General features: G+C 44.0%; 1 protein-coding gene across 6 annotated transcripts; it reads left to right on the plus strand.

The window, feature by feature from the left end:
- The first annotated feature begins 2,272 nt into the window (after nucleotides 1–2,272).
- On the plus strand, nucleotides 2,273–7,765 carry CITED1 (Cbp/p300 interacting transactivator with Glu/Asp rich carboxy-terminal domain 1). 6 transcript variants are annotated; one of them, XM_037512250.2, is made up of 5 exons: nucleotides 2,647–2,706; nucleotides 3,058–3,076; nucleotides 4,168–4,288; nucleotides 6,500–6,624; nucleotides 7,167–7,765. In XM_037512250.2, the coding sequence occupies exons 3-5, from the start codon at nucleotides 4,276–4,278 to the stop codon at nucleotides 7,692–7,694; spliced, it is 666 nt and encodes a 221-aa protein (XP_037368147.1). In that variant the 5' UTR covers nucleotides 2,647–2,706; nucleotides 3,058–3,076; nucleotides 4,168–4,275; the 3' UTR covers nucleotides 7,695–7,765. The 6 variants fall into 6 exon arrangements, with proteins under 6 accessions (XP_037368151.1, XP_037368147.1, XP_037368153.1 ...); XM_037512252.2 differs by lacking the exons at nucleotides 2,647–2,706; nucleotides 3,058–3,076 and adding an exon at nucleotides 3,751–3,864; XM_037512254.2 differs by lacking the exons at nucleotides 2,647–2,706; nucleotides 3,058–3,076; nucleotides 4,168–4,288 and adding an exon at nucleotides 2,273–2,531.
- Nucleotides 7,766–27,098: the final 19,333 nt, after the last annotated feature.

Raw genomic sequence — 27,098 nt, forward strand, 5'->3', positions numbered from 1 at the left:
AGGCCCAATACTGCAGCACAGAAGGTTCTAACTGGATGACCATCCCTGGCTTTGCGAGCTCGCGATCTAGTTGCCAAGTTAGAGATAAAGAGTTCAGTGGAGAGCTCCAAGCTCGGCAGGAGCCGACTGGGAAGTCGGTGATCTAGGACACATTAGCAAAGAAATGAAAATGTCTCCTTTGCTCTCTCCCAGCTTCTGTAACTAGCCTCTCCCGTCTCCCCCAAAATGAAAGGGGTGTCCTTTGTGCCCCCAAATGGAGTGCTTGAAGCCCCTCTCTATCCTGGCCCCCAGGAGGTGGGCAGAGGAAATGACAGGAAGTCACCCGTGGGGAGACCCTTTCTGGCCTGTGGGCTCAGAGAAATGTGGCGGAGGGCGCTCCTTTTTCTGCCCTTCAATGGTCCGGATGGGGGAGGGGGCTGGCTGTTGAGCAACTGCTCCGGAGACACTCCAGAAGCCGAGATGAACATATGCCTCTTTCTAACAATTGGCCTGGGAGCCATCCAATAGATGGAGGGCGGATCAAGCTCCTCCCGGATCCGGAGCCTGCAGCGGAGACGCTGCCACAGTTTCAAAGAGGCTCGCAAAAGGCTTCGGAGAATGAGAGGGAGGGTAGGTCCGAGGTCCAAATTAGCAACAAACAATTCAAAAGACTAGGATCGTTCACCTCAAGTAAACACCAAGAGGACTTAGGGGGGGTATTTCACCGGCAAATCCTGTAGGACTTTGGGGTCCCAGGGATTCCGCTTTTTATCAGAGAGAAACGGGGGCGACCCACATTCTTTGAGTCAAGTGAGAAAGTGCACCGGTGGTGTAGGGGGATGTGCAGGTTTCTGGGGTTTGCAAAGGGGCAGGGGCAGGGGTGGGCCTGCAGGAGCGCAAGGCAGCTTTTGGGGGCAAGCAGCAGGTTTACCTAGCGTCCAGAACACTCACCCTGGCTTTCTCCAGATGCCAAGGAAGGACCTTGATCCGTCCCTCTGTTTGTTCCCCATCTTTAGGTCAGTAAGCCGGTCAGTCCCACAACAAACAGAACTTTGTTCGAAGAGCAAATGCAGGGCACTTGGGGGATACTAAAAAAAGAAGAAAGAAAAAGAAAAACGAGAGACCTTTAGGTCTTCAAAACCAATTAAGAAGACAGAACACATGCTCGTGAAAATGACTTCATTACACCCCCCACAACATACACACATTTCCTTAACATCAGTACTTATTTCTTGTTAAAAAAAAAAAAACAAAAAAACAAAAAAACATGTTTCATAAAGTGTAAACTGAGTACTTAACACTGAAGGAAGGCCTAAAAGGGAGTTTGGTAGAAGGGTCATCCTGGTGGACTTCCTGTAAGAGGTGAAGCAGGGGCCAGTTGGTCATATGGAACATGAATAGAGATGGAGAAAACCTGGACCTCTTTCCCGTAAAGATTTGTAAGATAACATCCCAACCGGAGAAGGATGTGTTCCAAATGCAAAGTGTTATTCTTGCTTGATGGGAATGATTATATAATCATAATAAAATAACCTGGAATCGTGGAAAGGCAGGAAGGAATTCCCGGGAGCCCCGGGCATGCTCTTCGCACCCTTCGCCTGTTCTTGACTTTTCGGCGTCGCTCTTGGTGAACTGCATCTGGCCCCGGGGGCCCGGCGAGCAGTTGTCCATGTCGTGCCCTGCCACCCTCTGTCCACCCTGAATGTCCGTAAGAGAGAATCCTTCGACCGTAATCCCAACTCGGGCCTTCTAGGGAAGCCCCCGCTGCCGGGTAGGCCCTCCACGGGGCTCTACCCAGAATCTGGCGACTTTGAGAAGACAAGGAACCCCCTCCTCGGCCCTTCAGCAACCGAAATAGATGGTGCAGCCCAACGTGGGCAGACAAGCTCTGAGAAAACCCTGCAAAAAAAAAAAAAAAAAAAAAAAACCAAAGCACACCCCGTGGACCCCTTCCCTTCCCTTGTGCCTCCCCCTCCTCCAAGTCATTCGCTGAGCCCATAACTCTGCCCCCCAAGCCAGCGATCCCCCTCTAGCCACCCGCTAGATGGAAGTCAGAACACAGACAACTAACAGCTCTCCCTCGCCTCGGCGAAATTACTAAGTGGAATTTATTGGGCAAATCCATGCAGGGCGGTGGGGAAAGACAACGTCCCGATCCGGAGCCCCCACCAACTTTAGAAGCATAGGCTTGTGCCGAGGCTCAAGGCTCAGGGAGCCCACGGACTGGGCCCTTCAGCTCCTCCCAGGGAACCGCGACCCGTGCCCGGCGCTGCAGGACCCGCGAGGCCGCTCGGACTCCGTTCCCCAGCCGGCCCTTCGCTTTCACACGATCCGCGGTGACTGCACCAGCTCGAGCGCCTTTAAAGGGCCACACACTCAAGCCACCGCTATAAAATGTTCCCGGAGGCACAGCTGCAGAAGAAGAGGCACTGCTGAACGACTGAGAGGAGGCTCGCTGTGCCCGGCTGCCCACCCGCAGCCCGCAGGCGAAGGGTGGTTCGCCGAGAGGAGGAAGAGGGCCGAGGAAGGCACAGCACCGGCTCTGTCCCTCGGTGAGTATCCAGTTCAGATTTTGCCACCAACTCGCCCACGAGCCAGGACATGTGCTAATAATGCCCTAAGCTGGTTATAAAGACGTGGAAATTGGGGGGGAGAGAAAAAAAGGGGGGAAAGGGGGTCTATCCTTCCTGGGATTCCTAGCTGAGGCCAGCCTGCTGTCGTGTGCGTGTGCGTCAGGGCTCTCCGGGCTGCGATAGGGGCTTTAGAGCCGGGTTCCCCGCGCCGGGAAGCGCGGTGGCCGCCACCGCCACCGCCACCGCCCCGGAGTCAGGCGCCGAAGCTGCGGGCGGGCGGGCGAGTACGGGCGCGGGCCGGGGCTGCTTGGCGCGGCAAGGTGCGGTGCCGCGGCGCGGCGCGGCGCGGCGCGGCGCGGCGGTGCGGGCTTTTCCCAGGCGCCCCGGGGTCGGGTGGCACTGAGCGCTACCGGCTTGCGGCGGTGGTGGCGGCGTGCGTGCCAGGGGCTGGGGGCTCCGCCACTTCGCCCGCGGCTCACCGGGCTCCGCACTTCCCTCTCTCCAGGGCGGGCGGCTTCGCGGAGGTAAGCCGGGCCCCGGTCTGGGCTCTGGGCTGGGCGGCGGGGCCCGGGACTCCAGAGGAGCGGATTCGGGGAGCGGGCGGCGGCCGGGCGGGCCGGGGTGGGGGGTCTGGGGGGGACTTGTTTTCTGTTTGAAAGCTGCCCCGCTGGAGGCAGAGGGGCCGCCACCCGCACTCCAGCGAACCATTTCGCTCCCGTGAGCGCCCGCCGGCCGGCCAATCGGGCCGGACGCCCGCTTCTCCCGGGGAGACGGCAGCACCTTTTCTCCCTGCGCCCGCGCTTTATCCAGCTTGGCTTCCACCGACTTTGGTGTTCGCCCGGACCGCATCTGGACGCTCCGGCTCCGGGGCTGCACAAAGCTCAGGTTTCCTTCGGAGGCTGGGGGCAAAAGGGACTTTTCGGGCCGAGTTCAGCAGAATTGCGGGCTTGGAAGTTAGCGAATTTGGGCAAGTTGCCTCTACTACCCGGGCGACCTCTGCTCTCCCTCCCCGCCCCCACACGCACGCCCCCCGCACGCACACCCACGCACACACCCCTCTACCTATAAACGAGGGCGGCGAGGCCGCTCGGCGCACGGAGTCCCTGCCTCGAGGAGCGCCGGACTTGGAGTCAGACAGCTCTGACTGCGAATCCCGTTCCGCCACTTTCTAGCGCTGTGACCTTGGGCAAGTTACAGAACCTCTCGGAGCCTCTCTCACTCCTCTCCTAGCAGGGGGATAGCACTGACCACGGGCAGCTTGACTAGGGGGGTGCTCAGTCCGCGGCCGCGTCGGGTGTTCCACGGGCGCTCAGTAAGTGTTGGTGACGCGCGGGAGTGGCCGCCGCTGGCGCCGGAGTGCGCCCCCGCGCGCAGAAACGCCACGGGGCCCTAAACTAGCCACCGAGGCCGAGACCCCCTTCCTCCCCGCCTGGCCCTCGCGTCCCTCTAATCGGTTCCTGATACAGCCCTTGCGGGGACGGACGCTCACGGCCCTGGTGGCCCGGGTGCTCGCGCCCTCTGTGCAGCGATGCTCCCGGCCTCCCCAGCTCCTGCGGCTCCACCTGGGATGCGGCGAGGAGGGCAGCCGAGCTGTCCGCAAACAACGGGCCTTTAGTTTTCAGGTGGCGAAACTGACTGGTCTGGTTAGAGCGCGTCCAAGCCAAGCTGCAGTACTGTTTGGATTTTTAAATTTCTCCTTCTGAGTGACAAAATAACAATCGAGATGGAGCCATCCGGTTGGTGCCATTTTAACTTTTGGTCCCCCAACAGGTCAAAGACGCGGACCCCCAACCTGCCTCTCCCTTCTCTCTTTTTTCCTCTCCCCTCCCCACCCCCATCTAGGCGGGAGGGGCTATCGGCCCAAGGGAGCGGAGGGCGGGAGGCTGGCCCGGGAGCTGGTGGCCGGGGCCGCGAGGCGCCGCGGGCGTGGAGGCACTTGTTGCTCTGGGTTGCCTGCCGGCTCTCGCAGCCCTCTCGCCGTGGTCTGCTCTTACTTGGAGGGCGGGCTGGGATGTTTCCGCCTTGCCAAGTTTTGCCTTCGAATGGGCTGAAGGCGAAGTAGGAACAGAAAATCCGGGAAGCAGGGGCAGAGGTGTGATCGAAATGCGATTGCCTCTTCAGACGGATTCAACAACACTTACTGAGCGCCTCCGGAGCTCAGCTCCAAAGCTGGGGGTCTGGGTGGGTAGTGGGCACGGTGATGGGAGGCGACAGAAATGAATAGAAACAGGGTCCCGCCTAGGGGAGCTCCCAGCCTGAAGGGGGAGACATGGCAAAATTATCTTCCCACGAACCGATATCAAAACCGGGATACTTTTTTTCTCTTTCTCTCCTTTTTTTCTATTCCCCCCCCACACACCTCTTTTGGGTCTTTTTGTTATAGTCGTTGCCGCTGTTGTTTTTTTCTCTGTTATGTTCCAGTACCGGGCGGCATAAAAGAAGGAAGGCTGGATAGGAACGGGAGAAGATGGCAGACCCCCCCAACACTCCCCGCCCCCCGATATTTTATTTTTCTTTGGACATGAAAATGGCTTGATACTGAAGGTGCTAGGGCTCTTAAAGACGACATGGATTAGACTTCCTTTTCTTGTGATCACCGGCTTGAAATATTCTTGAGGCGCCTCAGAGAAGTAACAGAGCTTCAATCAAGCGGTGGCAGCGGACTTAGCAACTGATATTTTTCTCATGTTTTCCTTTCTCCCTCTTTCTTTCTCTTCCCTGTGCCCCCCTCCCCTTCAAGTAAGCTGTGCAAAGATGATAAAGACAGGTAGTAAATGGCCACTTTCTAGAAGTGTCTGAGCAGATTCTCAATGGGGGGAGGGGAGGAGGTATCAGAGAATTCGACCCTTGTTGGAAAGATTAGAGGCTTTTTTTAAGGACCTGAAGATTCTTTGGATCGAAAGATATTTATAAATATGAAATTATCTATAATTCATCATGAAGGTTAGAATATGTGGGGCTTTTTCAAAAACAAGGAAAATAACTTGAGAGTTTACACAGATTTTCGTATTTTCTGGTTTGGGAGCATTCTCATCCCTTTGTCCTTTGACAGTTGAGCCAGGAAATCATTTCTTTGGGAGCCATTCGATTCTTTCCAGGCACGGTGACTTGGCCAGTGAGCAGGTGAGGGAGGTGGGCAGCAGAGCACTAGCCTGCCCCCAGAAGCACTGCCATCTGATCGGAAAGCCACTGATGCTGTTCCTTAGCTCCCTTCTTCTTGCCTCTCACTGCAAATGGGTGTGGGGCTGTGTTCAGGGCAGGTGTCCTGGGAAAACTCTGCTTCCGGGACCATCTTGGATGGTGCCTGTGGCCTGGAGGAAATGGAGACATTTCTCACTGCTCTCTGGCTGCTTTGGAGCCCCCAGCCACCCTGGTCAGCCCACTTTTCTCATGCCCTGGCTGAGGCAGGGCTTTGCGGAGCCCCATGACATTTGCCTTAGGGACTCATTTCTTCCCTGGGCCGCTGCTGCTAGCTAGCTTTCTGGGTCTTATGTGCCTTCACTCCTTCCCACTTTTTTCTCAGCCCGGATGGAGACCCCAGCTCTCCAGCACAGAATCTGGTGGCCCTTTGAGACAAGATGCTACTTACCCAGGGACATTTCTGCTCTCAGAATCAAGGACAGTGCCTCTCCACCCCTACACACATACGCACACACATACATTCAGTGATCTGAAGTCACTTGCATGAGGAAACAGTCGTGCAAGCCCCACTTGGTGATGTAGGTAGTATGTTGCCTGGGCAGCAGCTGGCTGAATCTAGCACCTTTCCTGCCTCAGGCAAAAGTTCCCTTGTGAGCTCCTCACTCTGCTCAGGTCTCTGGGCCTGGGTGTTAACCCTCACCATCCTTGCCTTGTAGCTGTTCAACGTGGCCCTGCTTCGGGCTTTGCTAGTGCTATCCTGGTCAATGAAGCCTGTATGCTTATTACCTCTTCTCTTTCACATACAGCACAACAGCTCCCGCTGGCAGCATCACTTCCCACCGGTTTATCCAACTTCTGCCAAGGCTCTGAGATGCCAACTATGTCGAGGCCTGCACTTGATGTCAAGGGTGGCAACTCATCTGCAAAGGAGGTAACTTTTACTGTTTTACAGATGGAGACACTGAGGCATGGCAAGATGTATGCGTCTGGGATCACTTGGTAGGCCCTCTTCAGTGTGGTTGATAGTGTCCCTCAACAGAGAGGAGCCAGCAGGGCTTTCTCTGGGGAGAATATGTAGTTTCTCCCTGGTCACATTGAACCCACTAGGGGTGTTGAGAAATACCAGACAAGGGAGCAGGGAAGTAGAACTACATCAAGACCTCACCATTGAAAAGATTACATTGAAGCTGAGAAGAGAGACGATGGGATGCCCTCTTTTAAATGCCGAGGTGGAGAGAGGGTCAGGGGAAAAAAAGGAAAGCAGTGAACCTACTCAGGGTGGTGGGCACTCGGCTCAGAGCCATGGTAGTAAAAGGACACAAGAGCTGGGAGTGTAACTGTCCAGGGGGCCTCTGGCTACCTCCCCACTACGTGTCCCAAACACAGAGCGTGTATGCACTTTCTCAGCCTGTTGAACGATGAAGGACCAGCCAGGAACAGGGGTACTATGCTGTGCCTTTCTGTCTCTTCTAGGATGCCAACCAAGAGATGAACTCTCTGGCCTACTCCAACCTGGGAGTGAAAGATCGCAAAGCAGTGGCCATTCTGCACTACCCCGGGGTAGCCTCAAATGGAACCAAAGCCAGTGGGGCTGCCACTGGTTCCTCAGGATCTCCATCTCCAATAGGCTCTCCTACTGCCACCCCTCCCACCAAACCCCCACCCTTCAACCTGCACCCCGCCCCTCACCTGCTGGCCAGTATGCAGCTGCAGAAACTTAATAGCCAGTATCACGGGATGGCCACCGCTGTTCAGGGCCAATCTGGGGAGGCAGGGCCCCTGCAAAACTGGGGCTTTGGGGCTCAGGCGGGAGGGGCGGGGTCGCTCTCTCCTCCTGCTGGTGCCCAGAGCCCTGCCATCATTGATTCGGACCCGGTGGATGAAGAAGTGCTGATGTCGCTGGTGGTGGAACTGGGACTGGACCGAGCCAACGAGCTTCCGGAGCTGTGGCTGGGGCAGAATGAGTTTGACTTCACTGCAGACTTTCCATCTGGCTGCTGATGCCAACTGTCCCTAAAGATGGAGGAATAAAGCCACAGTTCTGTTGTAAATAAAAATAAAAGTTACTTACAGAGAGATGGGCCACCAGAGGTGTTCTTCATTGAGGTCTAAAGGTGTGTAGCTATTTCGAGGCTGATGGTGGGGCTGGGGATGGATAGCAGGGAAGAAGCTTGGTGGGCAGGGAGGAATGGGAAGACTGGAGGGTACTTCTCATCAGATCCCTACTGCCACTGCCACCGCATTATCTATTCCAGAGCCCAAGTACCTCAACTCGCTGCCTTAACACCTCGAGGCTGAATACAGGGGCTAACTAGGGGTTCTCTTGGGAGAAAGACTGAGCAGCCACCTTGCCATTTGCACATCCAAGTATACAGGATTCCCCTGGCCAAATGGCATACACTTCAGAAGCTCCAAAAATACTCCCACCCAGTGTCTAGTCCCAATTTATGTGACCCATTAAGGTCTTTCCTCTGCCCTTTTGCCTGTAGGCAACAAATAACACTGAGAAGGAGCCTAAGAGGTGACAGCTCAAATTTCTCTGGAAAATTGCAAGAGCTACAAAGTCCTGCCATTGAACTGGGGTTCTAGGTGCCTTCTTCAAGAACCTCACACAGTTGCTCAATCCCTCCCTCCAAATCCAGGGACACTGAGCTGGTCTGAGTGGACCTTAACTCCTGTCTCCCTGACCTGCCCTGTATAGAGATAGCCTGTTTGTTTGACACAGAGATACAGATCAGAGCTGGGTTTGACCAGCTCAACATTTGGGGATATATCCTTTGCCCTTAGATTAACTGCTGAATTGGATCCTGGCCTTGGGAGGGCCCCAATCCAGCCCCATCCTCATGTTGACACAACCGAAGGGCTAAGAGATTTGGAGACTTCTCTACCCACATTTCAGATTCATAGAGACATTCTTCCTTGAGTAATGTAAAATCTAATTGGCATTTGAGACTAGGAGCCAGCCTGGCCCATAGCAAGAGCTGTCAAGGCACCCACTAGCAGAGACAATTCGTTAGACTCAGCTCCCCGAGTATCTGCTCTGGGCCAGGCACACGGGGCATGAAATAGATAAAGTCTACCTTTGAGGGGATTCCACATCCAGAGAGAAAAAGGCACCAACAAATCACAATGAAACAATGTTTTCTACACTGTGAGGAGGTGCTATTAGATTCCAGAAAACAGCTCCATCTGCCTAGGAAGTCTGCAAAAGACTTCCTGGTATTGAACTAAAAACTGTTTGTTTTTCTATTTCACAGTAATAAATACGACCCCCTTGTGAAAAACAGAAACTTTACAGAGGAGGCTAAAGTCCCCTTTGACGAACCTCTCTCAATCCTGACCACCCCTCATCCTCCACAGAGGCAGCAACTGTTTATCTGTTTGGGGCTTGGCCTTGCTGGCCTTGCTCTGTGTCCTGACAAATATTATGGCTATCCAGAGAGACAATTGGTTTTGAAAATAAGACTAGAGTCAACCAAGGAAGAATGGGAGAGGGGATAAGCTCTTACACAGATGCAGGTTCATGAAAGGGAGTGCAGTGGCGAAAACCAGAATTTCAGCTTGCGGGGTCACAGGGCCAGTGGGGGACGTGACAGGAGATGATGCAGGAAGTTTGCAATAGGCAAAGAATGAAAAGCCTTCAAGGCCAGGTAGCAGGCGGGCCTTTATCCTTCCTTGGTTCCACCAGTCCTGTGGCTTGTAGAAAATCTCTGGAAGCCTGTAGGAAAGTAAAGAATTAACCAACTTTGATTTTCGGATGATCTGAGTAAAGGTGAAGGCTGGGAACAGGAAGACATGGAGCTCCCAGGGGGGCTGATGAGGCAGGGGTAGGAAAACCAAAGCGGGGAGAGCAGAAGCTTGGGGAAAGCCAGGCTTGGAGGTCTGGAGGTCTGTGTTTGGAGAAAAACAGACAGGACTGGGGAAGCCAGAAAGTGAAGGGGAGGAAGGAAGCTGCGGCTGGTAGGTGGGTTTCAGAGCCTGGACAGCTCTGATGACAAGGCCAGGGTGTGGGTGTAAGCTCAGAAATAAGGTCTAAAGTAGAATGGCAGGATGTGGAAGGAGCCTAGACCCTAAAAGCTGGAGGGTTCCAGGTTCTCCTCCTGGAAACCTTTATAAAACCTTTATAAAAACCTTTATAAAAACATAAAGGTCTCCTCCTGGGACCTTTATAAAAACATGATTCTGGCCAAACAAAAGAGGCTAGGTTCGACACCTGGTCCACAGTTTACCACCCCTGAACTCTAAACTCTGAATCCCCCAGGATGCCATCAGTCCCTTGGGATGGAGACATGCTTAAGCTTCTAGGGATCTGGCGGGGGGAGGGGGAGGAAGGGCTTGCATTGGAGTAGTGGAAGTGACAGAGGTATGGTTGGGAAGCAGGTGCTGGCAGGGAATGGCCTGGGCACCCCAAGAGAAGGTTACTTTTGGACAAGGAGGGAGAACGGGAACTTCAGCATAGCAACCCTGCCTCCTATTGCCAGGGGGGGCAGAACTGTGGTCAACTGAGCAGACTTCTCTCTAGAGGGCTTGTTTTTGTTTTTTTTTTTTGCATAGAAGAACTAGGGTGTAGGCCAGAGGTGCAAGGGGTGAGAGGGCTCGCCAGAGAGAGTGGGGAGCAGAACAGGCAGATTGACTGAAATACACTGCTGAGGGGAGCAGAGGAAGAGTCAGGACAGATCTACTGCCCCATGTGTGGGCTAGCTCTCTGGCTGGGAGTCAAACTCCGGCTGAACTCAGGCTGTAGTGGTGATAGTGCTGACACTTAACCCCTAGGCCACCAGGGAGCCCCCTCCTCTAGAGGGCTTGAAGGGAGAGGAAGGCTGAGCGTCCTCCAGGGAGAGCCAGCGCTTTGCTCAAGTGAGGAAAGGGAGGGTGCAAGGTGGTAAATTGTTTATTGTTGGAGGAGTAGCAGAGGGAACCTCACATGGCACAATGGAGGAAAGGCGGAGGAGCCTCCACACCTGTCCCATTTCATGCCCGGGCCTCTCCCAATATACCCAGACACCTTCATTAGGTTAGCAGAAGATTTGAGAAGTCACCTTCTGTGGGAAAAGCCCCAGGGTTTAGGAGGCAAGGTTCCCAGATTCACACAGGTAAAGAACACTACCTACCCACAAGGAGCTGGTAGCTGGGGAGCAGATGGCGGTGTGTAACACAGAGTACTTCCTAGAGACCTAGAGCTGTGCTGCTCCTTAGGGGTAAAGTAAAGAGAACTTCTCAAGGACTCACAGTCCTATGGTAGAGACCACCATAATCTTGAAGGATGAGTTGAATTTCCATAAGGCAAAAATGCTAGCACGGAAATGGGAGATCAACCTGACCTTCAGTCACTGGGAGCAATTGGAGTACAAGCTGATAAAATCAGGGCATGGTATAAACCAAGACCACACATCAGAAAACCTGTGATGATGGAATATTCAATAAATGCTTTGGGACTACTGTTTTCAGGGAAAGGTGGAAAGTCTAGTAGCTTGACTTCCTTGAAGGAAGGAGGAATAGGAGAAGGAAACTTGGAATCATATCTTACAGCTGTTTCTACTTTTATTCCTCAGGTGAGGGGGAACCTATCATTCCACAAACATGAACTGAGCTCCTACAGTGTACTAGGCAGACAGTGGGCACTAGAAATATGTGGTAAGCACATTGTCTTTGCTCTCATAAAACTTGAAATTAAGCATGGCGATAGATAATGCTCAAATACACAGATTTTTAAATTTATAAATCATGAGAAGAGACAGACAAGATACAGGTGTTAAAGAGTTTAATGAGGGGATTTTAATTTCAATTTGCAGTATCAAGGAGGGCTTTTGAAAGTTTCAAGTAAAGAAGCATGCGTGAGAAAAATGAATCAAGCAACAGTGTGCATGGCAGATTGGAATGATGGTGATGCTGGAAAGTTGGACAATGGTCCAGAAAAGGATTAACAAAGACAGGAAATCAGCTTAAAATGAAAAGGTAACATTTCAATAGGGATTTGTTGTTCAATGAATATAGAGTTTCAGTTTTGCCACATAAAAATGTTCTGGAAATCTGTTGCACAACAATGTGAATGTACTCGACACTGCTGAACTGTACACTTAAAAATGCTCTAAGATGATAAATTTATTTTTTTATTTTTATATTCCCCATACAATTGCACCCCCTTATTTTGACCCCATCCCTCCTTAATTTTTTATGTGTTTTGTACCACAATTTTTAAGGTAACATTTCAAAGCAAAGAGAAAATGATGGAGTATTCAAAAAATGCTTTGGACAACTGCTTTACACCAAAATGAATTCCAATTGGACCAAAAATTTACAAATAAAAAGTGAAACCATTGGGATGGGAGTGGGGGAAGGAGGAAGCCCAGTGGAGCATGGTAGAGGATTACTGGGGCACTTGTGGTGGGCATGGTATAAAGATATGCATTTGTGAAAGTTTGAACCTGTACTCCCCAAAGATGCAATGATATAAACCAACTTTACCTCAATAAACATAATTTTCAAAAAATGAAACCATAAAAGTACTAGAAGAAAATATGAGGATGTTTTTCTAAAGAAAAATTTTAAATGAGAATGCCTTTCTAAGAATGACATAAAACTCAGAAACTATAGAAGACAGTTATTGCCTGCATGCCAGAAAAAGACCATAAAAAAAAGTCAAAATCAAAATATAAACAGTAAACTGGGGGAGGGGGAATAGCGAGTATGAAAACAGCTTTTACAAATCATTATGTCAAAGATCAGCAGCCCAGTATAGATAGGCAAATATAAAAGAATACCAAAATGAAATACATTAAAAATTAAAATAGTCTGAATACTTATCAAAAGATTCTCAACTTCACTCATAATAAAAGAAATGCAATTTAAAACTACAGAGAGGACTTCTGATTCCAGAATAAGATGATACAGGCTCACTTCTCCCTGTTCCTTTCCTTTCATACCACTCTATACCTCAGAAATTATTCAGCAAACAATGATGAGAGGACTTTAAAAGCACTATGATGGTGGACTGACTAGGAGATTCAGAACTTGAGAAATGACACCATGGGAAGTTTCCCAAGTTTTCATTTATCTCCCATACACATTTACACTGGGTGCCAAAGAGACCTGCAATCCAAAACAACCAACCAACACACACACACACACACACACACACCACTAGACTGAGAAAGAAGAAGCACAACACGGACCTAGAGACCAAATGGGGGGGGGGACCCACAGCCTATTCCACAACCAAAACTGCAAAGGGTACTCCAAACTGTTTGCAACAGCAAAGCCTGGGCTATCTCAATCCCCACTCCATAACTTTCATACAAGTAGGCAGCCTGATTGGCATGCAGTGGTGACAGTAGAAAGCCCTCTGCCCAGTGACATCAGGAGACCCAAGCACAGAGGCTTTAGCAACCTCGCCTGTCCTAAATTACCTAGCAAAAGCATGAGTAAGGTTTGAATGGGAGCCCAGGGACAACAGAAGAATGATGCAGACCAAAAGAATATTGTAAGGGTTTGGGAATCCAAACTGTTTTTGGAACTACAAAAGTAGACCAGAGCATACATACTAAACCAAAACGGAGTGACTGCCTGCTAAAGTAGTTGCCTGAAATGGGATCAAAATTATCCTAATATAACTAAAATGTTCATGGTACAATAGAAAGTTGCTCATCATAACAGAAGCCAGGAAAGCACAATTTGAATAAGAAAAGACAATTAACTGACATCAATGCCAATATGAATCAGATGTTGGAACTACCTGACAAGGGTTTCAATGTAGCCATCATAAACATACTTCAACAAGCAATTATAAATTCTCTTGAAATATACAAAAAATTGAAAACAGCAGCAAAGAAATAGGCATTTAAAAAGAACTAAATAGAAATTATAGAATGAAAGAAAAATAGCTGAAGTAAAAAAAAAATTCATTGGATAGATCAATAATAGAATGGAGGTGACAGAGGAGAGTCAGTGAACTTGAAGACAAATCAATAGAATTTAGTTAATCTGAACTTACTTGAACACTTGTTAGCTGTGATACATTATGTATGTGATACTACCTAGAGCAAGTGATAAGAAAACTATACAAATACTCAATCATTATAAATAAATCTAAACGGAACACTAAAAAATGGTCAAGTAACTCATAGGAATACAAGGAAAAATAAACAGAAGAATGATAAACAGAAAACAAACAATAAGATGGTACACTTAAACCCTGACATAATACCTTATATGTAAATGAACTATGAAAAGTGAATGTAAAAAAAGAGATAAGCCGAGCAGATTAAAAAATATGATCCAACTATATGTGTATACAAGAAACTCACTTCAAACAGCAACGTAGGTAAGTTGAAGATAAAGGATGGAAAAAGATGTATTGACGTGGGCATGGGATGGGGCAAATTTAAAAGAAAAGAAAAAAGATGTATCATGGGCCTCCCTGGTGGTGCAAGGAGTTAAGACACAACCTGTGAAGCCCACCACAGCCACTGCAGCGCAAGTTCGATCCCCGGCCATGGAGCAACCCACATGGCGCAGCAGACCTGTCCTGACTCTCCCGCTGCTCCCCTCAGTAGTGTATTTCAGTCGATCTGCCTGTTCTGCTCCCCACTCTGTCTCTGGTGAATCCTCTCACCCCCCACACCTCTGGCCTGTACCCCAGTTCTTGTATGCATAAATAAATAAAATCATTAAAAAAAAAAAGAAAAAAGATGTATCATGCAAACATTAATTTTTAAAAAAGCAGAAGTGGCTATATGAATATTACATAAAGTAGACATGAGAGCAAATAAAATTACTAATATTAAAAGAATCAATCCACAAAGAAGATATAGCAATCCTAAATGTGTATGTACCAATAGCAGAGTTTAAAAATAACTTGAAGCAAAACTGAGAGAGTTAAAAGACAAAATAGATCAGCAATTAGAGTTGCCAAGTTCAACATCATTTTCCAGAAATTGGTAGAACTAGCCAAATTCAGCAAAGAGATAGAAGAACTCAACAATAACATCAAACAAGAGGATCTAAATGGCATTTGTAGAACACTTTGCCCAACAACAGAAGAAAACACGTTCTTTTCCAGCACTCATGGAACAATGACTAATATAAACTATATCCTAATATAAGCTATATAAGCAAACTAATATAATATAAGTTTGTTTTTTGTCAAAAAACAAACCTTAAAAAATGCCCAAAGGGCCTCCCCTGGTGGCGCAGGCAGTTGAGTACTGTGCTGTGAAGCTGTTCGATCCCAGCCAGCTGGCAAGGGTCCCACATGGCCTGGCAGACCTCTGCTGTGTTGCCCGCTGCTCCCCTCAGCAGTGTATTTCATCAGTCTGACTATTCTGTTCCCTGCTCTGTCTCTGGTGAATCCTTTCACCCTCCTGCACATCTGGCCTGTACCCTGGTTCTTGTATAAACAAACAAACAAACAAACAAACAAACAAACAAATCTTTTTAAAAAAAATGTCCAAAAAGCTAGGCCTCCTTGGTGGTGCAAGGGTTTAAGACACAGCACTGTGAGGCTGTCTTCACTGTGAAGCTATAGGCAGCTTCTGCAGCCCAAGTTCGATCCCCTGCTGGCCAGGGAGCTGACCCACATGGTGCAGCAGACCTCTCCTGTCTTGCCTGCTGCTCCCCTCAGCAGTATATTTCGGTCAATCTGCCTGTTCTGTTCCCCACTCTGTCACTGGTGAATCCTTTCACCCCCCCCACACCTCTGGTCTGTACCCCAGTTCTTGTATTCATAAATAAATAAATCTTTAAAAAAATGTCCAAAAAGCCAGAAATCACATAGGGCATGTTCTCTGGCTATAATGGTATCAAACTAAAAATCAATAACGTAAAGATAACAGGATTCTCCAAGTTTTACTTGGAAACTTAACAACATACTTCTAAATAACTCATGGTTCAAAAAGAAAGTCTCACATTTCTCCAAAGAGGAAATACAAAGGGCCAACAGGCATATGAAAAAATGTCCAACATCCCTTACAAACAGGGAAATGCAAATCAAAATTACATTGAGATACCATCTTATACCAATAACAATGGCACATATCAAAAAAAACTAGCAACAACAAATGTTAGCGAGGATGTGGTGAAAAAGGAACTCTCCTACATTGTTGGTGGGAATGCAAACTGGTCCAACCACTAAGGAAAGTTATCTGGAGTTTCCTCAGTCTACTAAAAATGGAGCTACCATATGACCCAGCAATTCCACTCCTAGGGATCTACCCAAAGGACACAAAAACATTGATTCAAAAGAACACCCGTACCCCTATGTTTACTGCAGCACTATTTACAATAGGCAAAATCTGAAAACAACCTAAATGCCCAAAAATAGATGACTGGATCAAGAAGATGTGGTACATATACACAATGAAATATTATTCAGCAATCAAAAAAGATAAACTCATGCCATTCGCAGCAACGTGGATGGAGCAAGAAGGAATTATGCTCAGTGAAATAAGTCAGAAGGAAAAGAAAAATATCAGATGTTTTCACTTATAGGAGGAATACAGGGGAACAAATTAAGACACCAGGGGAAAGATAATAACAATACAAAACACAACAAAACAAAAATAGACAATTATAAATCAGAGACATCCTGAAGTGGAAGAGGAGGGAGAGGGATCAGAGGGAGGGAGGGAAGAGCACAGGGGACTGAGGTGATGGTGCACGGTGAAAGAAATTCTATGGGGACTATACCTGACTGGGGGGGAGCAAATATTGTTTAAAAATGAACAACGATATAAAAAAATTTAAAAATTATAAATAAAAAAGGGAAGTGTCAAAAATATATTGAAGTAAATGAAAATGAGACTATGACATATAAAAATGTGTGTGGTACAGCTATAGCAGAGAAGGAAATTTACAGCACTAAATGTTCACAAAGAAGAGAGGTCTCAAATGAATAATCTAAATTCCTAGCTCAAGGACAAGAAAATAAAAGAGCAAAGTAAACCTAAACCAAGTAGAAAGAAAGAAGGAAATGATAAAGATAGGAACAGAAATCAATGAAATTGAAAAGAGGAAAAGAACGGAGAAAATCAATGAAACAAAAGCTGGTTCTTCAGGGGGAAAAAATCAATAAAATTGACACATCTCTATCAAGATTGACAATGATAGAAAGAGGGAAAAATAACCAATATCAGGAACAAAACAGGGGATATCACCACTGATTCTGCAGCTATTAAAAGGATAGTGCAAACAACTTTGTGCTCATAAATTCAACACAGAAGAAATGGAGAAATTCTGAAAAATTTACAATATACCTAAATTTTACCAAGGTATAATAGACCAACCAAATAGTCTTGTAATCTATTAAAGAAATTGCATTTGTATAAGCAAAGAGCTCCCAGAAATGAAATCTCTAGCCCACATTTTATTCACTGGAGAATTTTACAAAATATTCAGAGAATTAACACCAATTTTACACAATGTCTTCCAAAAAAATTAGAGGGAGAAACCTCTTCCAAGTATTACTCTGATACCAAAACCAGACAAAGACAACACACAAGAAAATACAGACCAACAGCTCTCCAATATCTCTTTGATACAAAAATTTGAAACAAAAATCTAGCAAGTCCAATCTACTAGTATATAAAAAGAAAAACCCACAATAAGCAAGTGGGATTTATTCCAGGATTTATTTTATGTAAGGTTGGTTCAACATTCAAAACTCAATCTATATAACTTACCATATTAACAAGCTAAGGAAGAAAACCACATGATCACATCAGTTAATGAAGAAAAAGCATTTTACAAAATCCAACACCAAATAATGATTTAAAAAATTAATTATTCTAGGAATTTTTTCAACCTCATGAAGAGCATTTCCAAAAACCGCAAAAATAGTGTCATACTTAATGGAGAAAATAAATACAATCTCTCTCAGATTGGTAACAAAAAATGGTACGTGTTCATCATTCTTCTTTAACATAGCACTGGAAATCCTTGCTCCTGCAAACAGACAAGAAGTAAAAGACAGTGAGGTGGGGGGAGGAGGGGAGAAGAGGAGGCGAAAGGGAGGGGGAGGATGAGGGAGAAGGAGAGGGGAGGAGACAGGGGAGGGAAGGGAAGAGAACTTTCTCTATTTGCAGATGCTGTGATCGTCTCCATAGAAAATCCCAAGGAAACTACAAAAACACTCCTAGAGCTAGAAAATGAATTCAGCAATTTCAAAGGTTACAAGAGCAACACACACAAAATCTTTGCTTTCATATACTATTGATGAACTCATGAAAACAGAAATTTAGAATGATGGCGTTTATAATTATTATATATGATCACACTTATGTATAAAAACACACAATATACATATATAAAATCTGGTCAGGGCACATGCTGATAATTACAGAATACTGAGGAGAGAAATTAAAAGACTCCTACACTGATCTATAAGTTTAATGCAATTTATGTCAAAATTTCAGCAATATTTTTTGTAGACATGGTCACACTTATTCTAAAATTTATATGGAAAGGCAAAGGAATTAGAATGGCTACAGCAATTCTGTTAAAGAAGAATAAAGTGGGAAAAACCACCCTGGTCAATGGTAAGACTTACTATATAGTTGCACATGTATCAGTGGAACCGAATAAATAACCCAGAACTAGACTCACACAAATATAATCAAATAATTTTTATAAAAGTGCAAAGTAATTTAATGGAGGAGGGATAGCCTTTCCAAAGAATGATCCTGTGCCAGTTGGCTATTCGTAGGTTAAAAAAATAAAATGAAATAAACCTTAATTTAAACCTCACATCATATACCAACAATAATTCAAAATAACTGATTTAATTATAAAACAAATTGTTTTACTAATTTTTTAAAGATTTATTTATCTATGCATACAAGAACTGGGGTATAGGCCAGATGTGTGGGGGGTGAGAGGATTCACCAGAGACAGAGTGGGGAACAGAACAGGCAGACTGACTGAAATACACTGCTGAGGGGAGCAGCGGGCGAGTCAGGAGAGGTCTGCTGAGTGTGCCATGCAGGTTTCTCCCTGGCCAGCCGGGAATCGAACCCATGCTGCAGAGGCTGTGGACAGCTTCACAGCGCAGTGCTCAACCCGCTGCACCACCGGTGAGGCCCAGTTTTACTTATTTTTAAAAATGCATTTAGAAAAAGAACTTAGGAGAAAATTCTCAAAACCTAAGGATTGGTGAAGAATTCTTAGACTTGACATCAAACACTTGATCTATGAAAGCCTATGTGAAAAGGATAAAAAGACAAGCAATATCTTGTAGATACTTCCAAACCAAATATCTGACAAGGAACTTGAACCCAAAACACATAAAGAATTCTCAAAACAAGAATATGTAAAGAATTCTCCAAACTCAATGGTAAAAAGCCAAGCAACCCAATTCGAAAATGGGCAAAAGACATAGACATTTCACTGAAAAAGATCTAGAGATGGCAATTAAGCACATGAAAAGGAAACTATAAGGGAAATGTTGATTAAAAGCATAATGAGATATAACTACACACCTATCCAGATGGTTAAAATAAAAAATGGTGCCAACACCAAATGCTGACAAGGAGTCCAGCAAGATGGTGGTAGAGTGAAGGTGCCAGACTTTGCTCCACCAAATACAGTTACACTGCAGTATAACAAAGCCAAAAAACCCTGAGGGAAAAATGGATGACCGCAGCACACAGTAGGAGCAAAAGCAGAAAGGGGTAGAAAAAGCTTTAAATGAACTCTGTTTATAGTGATACTAGGGCAGTACAACTCACAAAAGAATGTGGTAGCTGCTATGCAGAGCCCCTACATTTGTTGACTTGGAGAAACACTAGTAGTGGGGACTCAAGGCCAGGCACTACTCTGGATAAGGGAATGTGTGAGTTGGCACCCATAAAAGAGGGTGCACTATGGAGAGTTGTAGCCGTTGGGGTGCAGAACAAGGACTGCTAGCTTGATCCTGATGCTCTCAGTATAGAACAGCTGGAAGCCTGAACTGGCGGGGAGAACCAGGTCAGATCACCTTTGTTTCCTCATATAAGAGGCTACTACTATAAGCCAAGGCTGAGATATTCAAAACACCTGCCATCCCCCACCCCAGGGCTAAAACCAAAACAACAAAGGAACACCTGAATAAACTAGAGCTCAAGCACCTGTTAATAATAGGAGCAAACACCCCAGGATAAGACTCGGTGCTGGAAAAGAAAACAGAACAACTCCTGGCCTGTGACCCCATATCAACTATACTCCATGCCCAACACTGTATCTAGTGCTCAAAAAATGCCTAGAGTGGAAGCAGACACAAGACTATAAGTGATACTAAGACCCTAAAGCTGAGCTAGAAGAGATCACTGTGGTTCCCCACCATACAGCTTTGGTACCAAAGGCACAGAAGGAAGTTTAAATACTTGACATTTACCAACTACCCCCTCAAGTGGTACCAGTGTTTCAATTACATCCACTGCTGCAAAAATAAGATCCTGAAAGTCTATCCCTATTCCAACCCATAAAAATTTAAAAATGAGGAGACAAATAAACATACCATAGGTGCTGGAGAAGAATAAAAAAAACCCTGAGAGGAGTCTTAATCTAGCAGAAATGCAGAAAGTGACTGAAGAGGAGTTCAGATAACAGTTATAACAACACTTATGGAAACCCCCCCCAAAAAAAGAGAATATATAATAGCAACATAATAAAGATTCAAAAAAATATGAGTAGCTACACTTCGAAATAATGGGGCTAAGAAACATTAATTATAACTGAATATAAAAATATGGTTAAGGAACTCAACAGTAAACAAACAGAAGCAATGCAGAGAATTAATGAACTTGAAAGCACAATGCTAGAGAGAACACACAAATAGAACAACATAGAGTGAAAAAGAATTTAAAAAATGAAAATAGTGGAAGAACCCTTTGGGATAACCTAAAGAGAAATAACATCTCTATCACAGGGGTCCCAGAAGGGGAAGAGAAAGAGAAGGGCATAGAAAATTTATTTAAAGAAATAATTGCTGAAAATCATCTCAACCTGGGAAACAAACCAGACACTGTTATCCAAGAGGCTCAAAGAGTTCCAAACAAAATAATACAACACACACACACACACACACACACACCAAGACACATTAGAATAAAGTTATTGAAAGCCAACAACAAGGACAGAATATTAAAAACATTATAAGAAAAAAGGGTAAACTATAATGGAAGACAAATCAGATTGTCAGCAGGCTTTTCAATAGAAACATCACAAGCACAATGGGACTGAAATTAGATATTTAAAGTACTGAAAGAAAAAGATGTTCAACCTAGAATCTTTTACCCAGTGAGATTAGCATTCAAAACAGAAGGAAGAGTAAGGAGTTTCACCAAACTGCAGATGAAATAAATTTTAAAAGGGTTATTAGGAAAGCAACAGAACAACAAACACAGAGATAACAGACACCTAAATCACTTAACATGGAGGGAAGGAAAGTAGCAATATAGCCCATCAGAACAAGTCAGGGACCAGACCATCCAATGGGCCACACAAATAGCCCATCATATACTAACCTTAATATAGCCCTCAAGTGAAAATTAATAGAATTAACACATAAGACAACAGAAATTGAGTTTAAGCAAAACATAATAGGAAGACCTCAAAAAATAAATACTAGACAATCTCCACCCCAATCCCCCAAAACATAAACATAGCAAAATGGCAATGAACACTTATGTCTCAATAGTTACCTAAACATAAATGGCCTGAATTTACCAGTCAAAAGATGTAGCGTGTCTGAATGGATTTCAAAGTCAAACCTTCTTTTGTTTACAAGAAACCCATTTTACCAACAAAGACAGGCATAGACTTACTGTTAGAGGCTAGAAGACAGTTATACAAGCAAATGCCATCCAAAAAAAAAAAAAAAAAAAAAAACCCACAGGAACATCTATACCTATATCTGACAAAAATAGATTTCCAATTAAGAATGATAATAAGCTAAAGAGATGGATATTATATTGTCAATAAGGGCGTAATACAAGAAATTATGCTCACAAATATATGCACTGAATGATGGAGCACTGATACACGTAAGATAACTAATAATAGAACTTAAAAGAGATATTGTTAATGACAGAATAATACCAGGGGACATTAATACCCCACTTACATAATGGATAGATCAACAAGACAAAGGATAAATAAGGAAACAATAGACTTAAATGAGGACTTAATTCATGTAGGATTAACAGACTAACAGAACACTCAACCCAAAACTACTGCATAAACATTTTTTCAAGTGCACATGGAATAATTTGAAGAGTTGAAATTGATTGCATGTTGAGAGACAAGTCAATCATCAATAAAATTACAAAGATTGAAATTATACATAGCATACTCTATCCATCATGCCATAAAGTTAGAAATCAACTAAAAGGGAAAAAAAAAACAATAAACACAATAAAGCAGAATCAACAGCATGCTGTTTAATAGCTATTGGATAAAACAGGAAATCAAAGCAGAAATTGAAAAATACCTTGAGACAAAAGAAAATGATGACACAAGCCAGCAGAATCTATGACAGTAGCAAAAGTGGTCTTAAGTGGGAAAATAATTGCAATACAGTCCACATTAAGAAAAATCCCAATTTTTTAGTACTACTAACACCTAAAGAAACTTTAAAAAGAGGAATAAACAAGACCCAAAGCTAGGAGAAGGAAATAATACAAATAAGAGTGGAAATAAATGAAATAGAGATCAAACATATGATACAAAACAAAAAATCAAGGAAACTAAGAATTGGTTCTTTGAGAAGATAAAATAGCACTATTTTTCGAGATAAAACATTAATAAACAGAATCAGAAGTGAAAGAGGAGAAATCACAGATAGCAAAGAAATGCACAAGATTATAAGATATTTCTGTGAATAGCTATATGTCAATAAATTCAATAACCTTGAAGAAATTTACAAATTTCTAGAATAATATAGCCTAGCAAGACTAACCTAGGATGAAACAGAGAAGTTGAACAAACTGATCACAAGTATGGAAATCGAAGCAATACTTTAAAAATCTCCTGCAAAATAAAAACCCAGAACTAGATGCATTTACAAAGAAATTTTATCAAACCTTTAAAGAACAATACCCAACTTGCTTAATTTTTTAAATAAAAAAATACAAGAGGAGGGATTGATCTAGAATACATTGTATAATGCCAACATTACCCTAATACTGAAAACAAGACAGCACAAGAAAATTATAGAGCAATATTCCTAATGAACATTGACATAAAATCTTCAAAGAAATAGCAGCAAATAGAATTTAACAGTATATGACAAGGATTATACACCATGGTAAAGTGAGATTTATCCTAGGGATGCAAGAATGTTTTAATATAGGTAAATCAAACAACTAATACATCACATACAAAGTAATGATAAAAATCATGATAACATCAATAGATGCAAATAAAGTATTTGATAAGATACAGCACCTATTTTTTTTTGTATTTGTACTTTTTTAAAGATTTATTTATTTATTTATACAAGCACTGGGTACAGTCAGAAGCATGGGATGGTGAGAGAATTCACCAGAGCCAGAGCGGGAAACAGAACAGGCAGACTGATGATACACTGCTGAGGGGAGCAGCAGGTGGCAGGAGAGGTCTGCGCACCATGTGGGACCCTTGCCTAGCGGCCGGGGATCGAACCTGCGCTGCAGAGGCTGCGGGCAGCCTCGCAACCCAGCACTCAACCGCTGCGCCACCAGGGAGGCCCAAGATACAGCACCTATTAATGATAAAAATTTTGAACATGAAAAAAGCCCTTGAAATTCTTGGGATACAAGGAACATACCTCAACATCATAAAGGCCATCTATGACAAGCCAACAGCCAGTATCATTCTCAATGGTGAAAAGCTGAAAGCATTTCCATTAAGATCTGGAACAAGACAAGGATGTCCACTCTCACCACTGCTTTTCAATATAATACTGGAAGTCCTAGCCAGAGCAATAAGACAAGAGAAAGACATACAAGGAATCCAAATAGGAAAAGAAGAAGTCAAACTATCACTATTTGCAGATGATATGATAATATACATAGAGAACCCCAAAAACTCCACAGAAAAACTAATTCAACTCATCAATCAGTTCAGTAAAGTGGCAGGATACAAAATCAACACGCAAAAGTCAGTAGCTTTCCTATACACAAACAATAAATCTGAAGAAGAAGAAATAAAAAAAACTATCCCTTTTATTATCGAAACAAAAAAATCAAATATTTGGGAATAAATCTAACAAAAGAGGTAAAGGACCTATACAAAGAAAACTATAAAACACTGCTAAAAGAAATAGAAGAAGACACAAAGAAATGAAAAGACATCCCCTGCTCATGGATTGGAAGAATAAACATTATTAAAATGACCATCCTACCAAAACAATCTACAGATTCAATGCTATTCCAATCAAAATCTCAATGTCATTCTTCAAAGAAATAGAACAATTATTGATGAAATTCATATAGAATCACCAAAAACCCCGAATAGCCAAAGCTCTGAAGAAAAAAAAGAAGGGAATGGAGGCATCACAGTCCCAGACTTCAAACTATACTACAAAGCCATAATCATCAAAACTGCATGGTATTGGAACAAGAACAGACATATAGACCAATGGAATCGAATAGAAAATCCAGAAATAAACCCAAAGATTTATGATCAACTAATCTTTGACAAAGGAGCAAAGACTATGCATTGGAGCAAAGAAAGTTTGTCCAATAAATGGTGCTGGGAAAACTGGGTCACTACATGCAAAAGAATGAAGCTTGACCACTACCTCACACCATACACAAAAATCAACTCAAAATGGATTAAAGAACTAGACATAAGACCTGAAACCATAAAATACATAGAAGGAAATATAGGCGAAACACTACGTGATTTGCACATCAAAGACATCTTTACAGACACATCACCCAAAGCAGTGATAGTGAAGGCAAAGATCAACAGCTGGGACTACATCAAATTAAAGAGCTTCTGCACAGCAAAAGAGACAATAACCAAAACAAAGAGAAACCCCACCAACTGGGAGAACATTTTTGCACACAACACCAATGATAAAGGACTGATCACAAAAATCTGCGCAGAGCTGATGAGACTCAACAACAACAAAGAAAATAATCCAGGGGCCTCCCCAGTGGCGCAGCGGTTGAGCGCTGGGTTGCGAAGCTGCCTGCGGCCTCTGTGGCACCGGTTCGATCCCCAGCTGCTCCCCGGCCACTGGAGGAGGGTCCCACATGGCGTGCAGACCTCTCCTGCCGCCCGCTGCTCCCCTCAGCAGTGTACTTCGGTCTTTCTGCCTGCTCTGCTCCCTGCTCTGGCTCTGGTGAATTCTCTCACCCTCCTGTGCTTCTGACTGTACCCAGTGCATGTACAAACAAACAAACAAAAAATAAATAAATAAATAAATAAAAATACATGCCTCTTTAAAAAAAAAAAAAAAAAAAGAAAATAATCCAGTCAAAAAATGGGCAGAAGAGCTAAAAAGAAACTTCTCTGAAGAGGAAATGCAAATGGCCAACAGGCATATGAAAAAATGGTCAACATCACTTGTAATCAGGGAAATGCATATCAAAACTACCATGAGATACCATCTTACACCAGTGAGAATGGCACATATTAAAAAAACTAGCAACAACAAGTGTTGGCGAGGGTGTGGAGAAAAAGGAACTCTCCTGCACTGTTGGTGGGAGTACAAACTGGTCCAACCACTATGGAGAGCTGTGTGGAGATTTCTGGACCTACTAAACATAGAGCTTCCATATGATCCAGCAATTCCACTCCTAGGTATTTACCCAAAGGACACAGAAATATCAATTCCAAAGAATACCGCACCCCTATGTTTATAGCAGCACTATTTACAATAGCTAAGCTTTGGAAACAGCCCAAATGCCCAAAAATAGATGACTGGATCAAGAAGATGTGGTACATATACACCATGGAATATTACTCAGCATTCAAAAAAGATAAACACATGCAATTTGCAGCAACATGGATGGCGCTGGAAGGGATCATGCTCAGCGAAATAAGCCAGAAAGAAAAAGAAAAATACCAGATGGTCTCACTCATAGCAGGAATCTAGATAACTTAAATAAGGGACCAGGAAAATGAATAACTATAAGAAAGTGAAAATCAAAATCAACAAAAAACTATGAACCAGAGACACTTTTTGAGGGGTGGGGGGGCGGGAGGGGAGGGATTGGGGTCAGAATGGGAGGGTTGAAATTGTATGGGGAATATAAAAATAAAATTTATTATTTAAAAAAAATTTTGAACAAAATGGGAATAGAAGGAACCTACCTCAATATAAAAATTCACATATCAAAAACCAATAGCCAATACAATACTTAATGGTGAAAAACTGAAAGCTTTTCCTTTAAGATCAGGAACAAGACAAGGATGCCCATTGTCACCACTTTTGTTTAACTAGATACTAGATAGAGGTTTTGACTAGAGCTGTCAGACAAACACAGGAAATATTGGGAATCCACACTGGAAAAGAAGTATCACTATTTGCAGATGACATGATATTACATGTAGAAAATTCTAAAGACTACCAAAAAGTTATGAGAAACAATAGATGAAGGCAACAATGTGGCAGGTTTCAAAATCAACATAGGAAAATCCATAGCCTTTTTTAAAAAAAAAAAAAAAGATTTATTTATTCATTTACACAAGAACCAGAGTACAGGCCAGATGTGTGGGAGGGTGAGAGAATTAACCAGAGCCAGAGCGGGGAACAGAACAGGCAGACTGACGAAGAAGTACACTGCTGAGGGGAGCAGTGGGCGTGGCAGGAGAGGTCTGAGGGCCATGTGGGACCCTTGCCTGCGGCCAGGGATTGAACAGGTGCTGCAGAGGCTGTGGGCAGCTTCGCAGGCCAGCGCTCAGCCCTGTAGCCATTTTATATACAAACAATGAGCAAGAAGCAAAACAAATTAAGAAAATAACTCCATGTATAATTGCTTCCACAAGAATTAAATACCTAAAAATCAACCTAACAAAGGATATAAAACACCTATACAGTGAAAACTAGCAGATTTTATTAAAGAACTCGGATAACAACCTCTGAAGATGGAAGGAAGTCCCATGCTCACGAATGCAGAGAATCAATATAATCAAAATGATTACCCTGCCTAAAATTATACACAAATTTAATGTAATTCCCATGAAAATACCAGCAATCGTTTTCAAAGAAATTGAACAAAAATTATTGAAATTTATGTGAAACCACAAAAGATCTTCAATTATAGCAGCAACCCTGAAAAAGGAGAGAAATGAAGTTGTTCTCTGACTTCAAACTTTACTATGAAGCAATAATACTAAGAACACTACGGTATTAACACAAAAATAGAAATATGAATCAATGGAATCAAAACAAAGGCCCAGAAATAAAGCCATGGAAATACCAACACCTACTCTATGGTAAAG

The sequence above is a fragment of the Talpa occidentalis genome, unplaced genomic scaffold (assembly GCF_014898055.3).
Source record: "Talpa occidentalis isolate TD23 unplaced genomic scaffold, MPIMG_talOcc4v2.1 talOcc4.15, whole genome shotgun sequence".
NCBI lineage: Eukaryota > Metazoa > Chordata > Mammalia > Eulipotyphla > Talpidae > Talpa > Talpa occidentalis.

What these genes read in the sequence shown, in the direction of transcription:
- CITED1 (XM_037512250.2), top strand. An exon ending in GCAACTCATCTGCAAAGGAG is followed by an intron (nt 6,625 to 7,166) that starts GTAACTTTTACT and finishes TGTCTCTTCTAG; the next exon opens with GATGCCAACCAAGAGATGAA.